Source organism: Harpia harpyja, chromosome 4 (genome assembly GCF_026419915.1).
Source record: "Harpia harpyja isolate bHarHar1 chromosome 4, bHarHar1 primary haplotype, whole genome shotgun sequence".
In the NCBI taxonomy this organism is placed as follows: Eukaryota; Metazoa; Chordata; class Aves; order Accipitriformes; family Accipitridae; genus Harpia; species Harpia harpyja.
In genome coordinates, this window is record NC_068943.1 from 49,017,062 (window position 1) to 49,024,351 (window position 7,290).

General features: G+C 59.3%; 1 protein-coding gene across 1 annotated transcript; it reads right to left on the minus strand.

Annotated features, from left to right (window-relative positions):
* Positions 1-1,004: 1,004 nt before the first annotated feature.
* FBLN7 (fibulin 7) lies at positions 1,005-7,231 on the minus strand. The gene is made up of 8 exons (XM_052783901.1): positions 7,049-7,231; positions 5,584-5,743; positions 4,845-5,015; positions 4,199-4,324; positions 3,962-4,099; positions 3,733-3,870; positions 2,643-2,781; positions 1,005-2,482 (listed from the first exon to the last, which is right to left on the minus strand). The coding sequence occupies exons 1-8, from the start codon at positions 7,142-7,144 to the stop codon at positions 2,110-2,112; spliced, it is 1,341 nt and encodes a 446-aa protein (XP_052639861.1). The 5' UTR covers positions 7,145-7,231; the 3' UTR covers positions 1,005-2,109.
* Between the last annotated feature and the right edge of the window lie 59 nt (positions 7,232-7,290).

Below are 7,290 nucleotides of genomic sequence, written 5' to 3' on the forward strand. Positions count from 1 at the left end.
CCCCGTGCTGAGGCCAGCTGTGGGGTGACACCCCCTCCACACCACCCCACAATTAAGGGGGTGTCCTAAGTGGGATAGGTTGGTCCTCCTGCCTTGGGAGAGGAGAAGACGTCTCGGCCCCCTTTGAGGGACGCAGCACTGAGCCACCCTGCCAGCCGCTCCTTTCTCCTCTCCTGAGGGTCCTCCTGGGCTTTGTCTTCCTGCAGCTGGGGGGCTTTCCCTGCAGATCTCCACCACCCCACTAAAGGTGGGCAACCCCCAGGTCTGCTGCTCTGCAGGCACCTGTGCTCCCGCTTGGAGCCGAGCCATCCCTCTCTACCACCACCCGCTTTTAAAAGCAGCTACACTTTCAGAAAAGCACTTTATTTTAATGTTGTTTTTTTTTTAAGCACTCGGGTGGAGGAGTGAGCCCGCTGGGTTTTCATCTCCCTCCCCCAGTGCAACCCTGGGATGCATTTCCCTGCCCAGCTCTGCCGTCCAGCCAGAGCGCTTGCCAACCCAAACATCCTCCATCTGCCATGCCCGGGCTCCGGCAGCCCCGCTCCGACAGCGGTGAGGAGCAAGCACTGAATGTCCCTCCTTGTTCTGCGGGGAGAGGTCCTGCCCCCCTCCTGAGGTCCCACGGAAAAGCCATACCCCCCCCAAAAAAAATCTGGGAGCTCCATCCCCCAAAGGATGGGGCACAGATCAGTCTTTTCAAGTCTCTTCCCCTGGGGCACGGAGTGGGAAGGATTTTAGTGGGTGCAGCTCAGCCCCCCACTGGGACTCTGCCCTGCTGCCTTTTTTGGGGGGGCAGCAGCAGGCTCCTCTTCCTTGAGGTCTCCGGAGGATGCTCAGGGATGAGCTGCCCTGCTACCAGCCAGCCCCTTCCAAGCAAAATAAAAAAATAAAACTAATGGTGGCAGGTTCTTGCCCCACAGACACTGAGCCCCACCCAGACAGCTCCGGGTGAGCATCGCCCCCCCGGCCGCACGTGCATCGGGTACTTTATTCTGCTCTGCACCTTCTCAGAGGCTATATCATCGTTTAATTGTACTAAAACCAGCATAATGGAGAAACATGCATAACGTCAGGGTTTTGTGGTTAACATGTACAAGCGCTGCACTGAGGAACAGGTACCAAGGGGGAATGATGCAAGACCGGGGAGGTGTGTGTCCCCCGCCCTGGCACGCATTACAGCCGAACCCCAGCTATTCCTGGAGCTGCTTACACACAGTGGGGTGGAGGCCGCGGCTGATTGAAAAAATGAGATATTCACCCCTCGAGCTCCCTCGACGTGAGCACCAAGCGCAGCCGAAGCCCCCCCCCGAGGTCACGGCGGTGGGGCAGGGGCGGGATGCACACACACAACCCAGTTCAGGAGGTTTAAGGAGCTGCTGCCCATGGGCTGAAGCATGGGATGGCCCCGGCCCATCGCCAGCGCTCATCTGCAGGGCACTGGGACTCCTCCTGCGCCCAGCAGCAATGTCCCACTTGCCAAGGAGGGCACCGAGAGCCAGCTGGGTCTTGTAGGGATGGATGTTCGTGGATTTTTTCCAGTGCCAGTCAATCCCGGGGGACTGAGACACCAGCCCAGCCCCCTCCCTGTGGGCTGCCGTGGGTTTTCTCAGCATTCAAAGGGGAGCGGAGGCATGTTTTGATGGGGCTGGAGACAGTGCAAGCGGGGAGGAGAGCGGTAGCTGCTACGAGCCTCCCTCCTCCTGCATGCACCAGCTTAACTTATTTCCTAAAGAAAAAAAGGAATTAAAAAGGAAATAAGGGCCGTGGTTTTCTGCACTGCATAGGCGCTGAGGCTGCGGGACATCATCCTTCTGGACCCTCGGGTGAGGACGATGCTCTGCTCCTGCGCCCCGGTGAGCGGGTAACCCCTGCACCTGATTTCTTTTGCCCCTCATTTGCTTTTGTTTTTCCCCACATAGGTGGGTGTAAAAGCCACCTAGGCAGAATAGTTAATGCAGAGCAGAGGATGGTTGGCTGGAGAGAGGCTTCGGTGTGGGATGTCACCTGGAGCTCCCATTAGACACTTGCCTCCGGGGCTAGCGCTTTTGGGTGCAGGATGCTGAGCAGGGACCATCACCGTCAGGGAAGCCGCCCCAGCTGCCGCCTCCCCTAAAACTCGTAGGCGGAGACGAAGACGGTGATTTTGGACACGTGCTTGGCCTGGAAGACACGGTCCAGGTACTCGGACATGTCCACGTCCACCTGGATGGTCTGGGGACCCTTGAGGCTCTGCACCAGGATGAGCTCCCCGGTCTGCCGGTCCGAGCGCTGCATCACGAAGTGGCCGCGGTTGTTGCCCCCCACGATGCCGAAGCGCAGGCTGTCAGGTCCCGGCCGGCCGGGTGCCGCCGCCGTGGCCATGCGGAAGAGCGGGGTGGGCGTCAGCAGGTTGGAAGGCAAGGGAAGGTAGTGGAAGGAGATGGTTTTGGGTGCTTGGTGGCATGACCGGCTCTCCATCGGGCAGGGGTTGCGCTCGCACTGGCTGCAAAGGCAAAAGCCGGGGGGAGCTTTTCAGGGAGCCCCAGGGGTTCGTGTCCCCCACCTCGGTGGCACTGGATCCCAGTGGATGCCATGCACGTGGTTTTGGGACCCAGCACCCAAAAAACGAAGCAGGGACAGGTTTTATGCCGCGCCACACTTACAAGGGTGATGTTTTGACGTAGGTGACATTGCCGGCGGGCTGAGGGCACTGGGGGCTGACACACTGGAAGCCCCCCCCCGTGTTGATGCAGGTGGTCCCCCTCGTGCAGTTATCCTGGGACAGGGCACACTCATCGATGTCTGCAAAACAGGGGCGGGCAGCGGGTCAAGCTCACCGGAGACCTCAGACCGACCCCATTGAGGGGTTCCTTTTGGCAGAAAATAGGCAAAAGCGCTTTGAAATGGTGATCAAAAAAGTATGAGAGTATGGCTGAAAACACCTAAATTGCCTAAAATCCCATTCTGCGCCTGCTCTCCTGTCCCTGAGCTCTGCCCTGGGCCAGCAAGGGTTAATGGCAGCACTCTCACAGCAGGAGGGCAGCTTATTTTCCTAACTTTCTGCTAAGCTGTTTGAAAACACCATCTCTCTCTATTTCCTAAACACCTATGTAACCACGAAGATACCTGGCAATAAAATCAGGAGCTCTGAACACAGATATTTGCTGGGAGCATTAGCAAGATGCTATGAAACATGCAGAAATCAGGGAGAAAAGGAGAAAGCATGAGTTTTCTCACCATGAACTGCAATAATCATCACTTTCTAGCCTCCAAAAATCCCTGTTTTTCAGGAGGAGACATCCATACAAGCAGTTCTGGCCACCCACCATCCCCACCAGCTGCCGTTTTGCTTTGCTCCCAACCCGCCACCCCAACTCCCCCGGTTTTGGAGGAGAAGCTGCCAGCCTCCAAGCCCGCCCCTTGTCGCATAATTCTTGGGTTTGAATGCTATTTGAGTTTCTTCTCAGGGATGCCCCGTTCACAGGGGACAGCTCCACCACCGCAGCGGGGATCCCATGCTCTTTTTCGGTGAGACGCAACCCCAAAGCACCGCACCTGTTTGCCAGCACTTGAACCTCCATCATCTTCCTCCCCTCCACACCCAGCCCGGGAACCACCTCTCTGTGCAAACCCGGCGAGATTTTTGCATGCAGAGATGCTTGCAAACAAAGAGAAAAAAGGGGAAAAAAATAAAAAAGCAATTGTGCAAGTTGGAAAAAGCAGTTAACCTGTGCCTTTCCAGCCCCCCCTCACCTTCGCAGCTCTTGCCGTCACCCAGGAGGACGTACCCACCGGGGCAGGCGCAGCGGTAGGAGCCGGGGAGGTTGACGCAGGCGTGGGCGCAGAGCCGGGGACCCCCCTCCCGCCTGTACACCTCGCACTCGTTGAGGTCTGCGGAGAGACGAGGGCAGCGGGTGCATGGCCGAGACCCCGCAGCCCACCCCGCCACTGTTGTCGTCGTGCCCCCCCCGGTGCAGCTCACCCTGGCAGAGGCCGTTGGCGGCCGTGCCACTCATATGGAAGCCGGGCTCACAGCTGCAGTGCTGGGTCCGGTCGATCTGGGCACAGCGGGGCTGGCGGCTGAATGCCGGGTCATCCGTGACGCTCCAGGCGGGAGGAGCTGGGGGGACACACCGCGGGATGGGGTTTGAAATGAGGTGGGGTGCCAAAATATACCCGGAGGGTGGCGGGTCACCCACCTCAGTGGAGGGTCACCCACCCGTCTGCGCCTGGTACTGGCAGGTGGCTCCAGTCCACTGCTGGGGGCAGAGGCACTTGTACTGGTTCAGCCCCTCGAGGCACGTCCCACCGTTCTGGCAGGGGCTGCTCGAGCACTCACTGATCTCTGCAAAATAGCCACATTTTTAAATTTTATTTTATTTTGTTTTATCTGGGAAGCAAGCCACCAGAGCACTGAACCACTTTGGTACCCCACGGCACATCACAACCATGTATTTTGCCAAACTCAGGCACCGGCTGTTTCCGATGCTGCGGCGCTGCCCTGGTGCAATGGTTTGCTCCAATGCAGGGAGCCATCATAGCACTGATGCCTTTTCCCCTCATCTCTGCTGCTGAGCTGCAGGTGAGGCTCCAGCTGTAATTTCCAGCTTTCCTGGAGGATGAGAAACCCCAAATCACTGGCCGTGGGAGCCGCCGCATCCGTGGGATGTTGGCTAGCTGGGACTCAGGGACAGCCACAATACCTCCCCGTTTGGTGGACCCCAATCACCCCCCCATGTTTAAATAAACCCAAATCGCATCCCACTCTTGTAGATGACATCCCTAGGCAGCCACGGGCACGAAGCAGCCCCAACAACCGCGGCCAGCTGCCCGGCAGCCCTGCCATAGGCAGCCCAGAGCAGTACCTGCGCAGTGGGGCTCCTGTCCGGTCCAGCTGCCGTTGGCCTGGCACGTCCGCGTGCTGGAGCCCAGGAGCTGGAAGCCCGGGTCACAGGTGAAGTGAACCTCGTGCTCCACCAAATACTTGGTCCCAAACTTCCTCCCATCCACGGGGGCTTGAAGGGCAGGGCAGGAGGCTGGAAGAGCACGGCAGGGCGGGGGGGGGGTGTCACTGTTCAGGCAGGTTCTTTGGGGGAGCACTGCCTTATCTTTCCTGTCCCCAACTCCACCTGACCCACGGTTCACTCAGTTCCTCCGAGCCCTCCTCTTTAACTGTTATTTTCCTCGAATATTGGCCTGCTGAGGTTCATCAGTAACATCCAGCCCCCCAGTGAAAGCCCAGCAGGGATGCTGGGGCTGAGCATCACTGGCAAAGGGTTTGGTGGCATTTTTGCCACCCCCCTCATGCTCCCAGCACAGGACTGTAGCTCTTTTGCTGGAGACGTGGTTCTCCAGCCCCCTCGCCTCCAGTGCTTTGCCAGGAGCTCTCTGCTTTGCAGCTAAGGGCTTTTGAGCTTCCCCACATCTTACCAGGCTGGAAAGGTGCTCGAATTCACAAGTACAAATTGCCAACAAGGATACAGGTATCTCCATCTATGGAGATGCCCAAACCTCCACCCGTCACAGCCCCGAGCGTCCTGACCTGCCCACCCCAGTGTCCTCCGAGGCCATAAAAGCAACTGGTGGGACCCAGGGAGGACTCACCGGCCAGTGGCTCAGGGGCGGCTTTGGCCAGGGAGGCGTGCAAGGTGCTCAGCCGGCTCTTCATCACACGGAGGCCCTCGGCAAAGCGCGTCTCCTGCCCCTTCAGCAGTTGCTGCATCTGCCGGATGGCGGCCAGGAGCTGCTGCCTGCTGAGGCAGCTCTGCGGGGACAGGGCAGCTGCTCAGTGGGGGGACATCGCTCCGGCCCCCACACTGCCGTGCCACCCAGGACCCAACCTGCTGCACGCAGCCTGCCCCAGCCACGAAGGAGCAGGAACTCTGCAGCATCAAAGTTCCCCTGAGATAGCTGATTTTATATTTTTTTACCCCATTTACCCAGATGCAGGAGTTTTTTTAGGCTGTGCAAGAAGTCCTTAGCTCAGGCATGCTCTCCTACATCTAAATGGGTAACGCAGCACTACAAGCAGGGCTGTAATCGCTTTGTTAGCCCTGGGAGAGATGCCATAACTCATGTTTCATCCTGCTGGAGCTAGAGCCCTGTCCCACTTCCACATTACAAAATAAGAGGAAAACAGCTGTCTTGTGAGTTCTGCCGGGGCCAGGAACACTGGTGGGACTCCTGCCTGCAAACCGATCACTACCACGGGACTGACTCATGCAGGAGATGGGCATCGTTATTATAGGTTTCCTGTGGAATTGACTTCAAACTGAAGAAAAAGAGCAAGGGCTGAGCAAAGCCAAGCCAGTTTTAGAGCTCAGAGATTCGCAGAGCCCATGGGGGAGAGAGTGCACAGGGTCTGGTCTGGGCGGCAGGAGGCTGGGGGCAAACGAGCTCCAGGAAAGCGAGCAGAGCTGCTGGGCACTGGCCCACCTGGCCCAAGGGATTTCTTTCTCTCCCCGGCCACGCTGTGCAGGGGTGAAAGAAGAAGAAAGAAAGGCCAGCTCCAAGTGGCGTGCTCTCCTCTGCTTCCCTCGGGGCAGTTTTGGCAGGTCAGGGGCTGCCGGCAGGGATGAGCCAGTCTGTGCCTGCAGCTCTGGGGTGCCCTGCGCCGAGAGGAAGGCAGGCAAAAGCAAATAGATGCCTGGCATGTAGCTCGCTTTAATAAACAGCTCTTTGTTAGGGCCGGTTTTAACTTCAAGAGCCAGCGTGAGCTCCCCGCGGGATGCTGAACCGTAGCAAACCCCCGCTCTCCCATAAAACCGGGAGGATTCTTTGCTCCCGGTGTACTCGGTGGCGACTTCAGGTGTGGGGGAAGAAGGAAGAAAAGAGCCCAAAAGAAACCGGGCCCGGTTTAAGTCCTGCTTAAGCTCCCCCCCCGCCCCAGTCCCCCGGCTTTGCCCACCTGTTTGCTGGGGCCAGGGCAGGAGCGCGGTCTGCACAGCCCGACGCTAAGGGCGGACAGACACACAGCGCACCGGCCCTGGGGAGGGGGGGAGGAAAGAGGAGACCTTGCCCCCCTCGAGAAACCTTTCCGAGGGGTTCCCCCCCCAGCCCCCCCCCTCACCTGGGGCGCCGGCGCCGCCGGGAGCAGCAGGAGCAGCAGCAGCAGCAGCGGCGGCAGCAGCAGCAGCAGCGGGAGGCGGCACCGCTCCCCCGGCATGGTCCGGCGGCCGGCGCGGCTTCTCGTCCGCCGAGGAAGGGCTCTCCCGGGCGCCGGCAGCCGCCTCTCCCCGCCCCGGCTGCGAGCGAGCGAACTCTCTCCCTCCCACGCCGCCCCCGCCCCACGCGTGGCCACGCTCCCCCGTG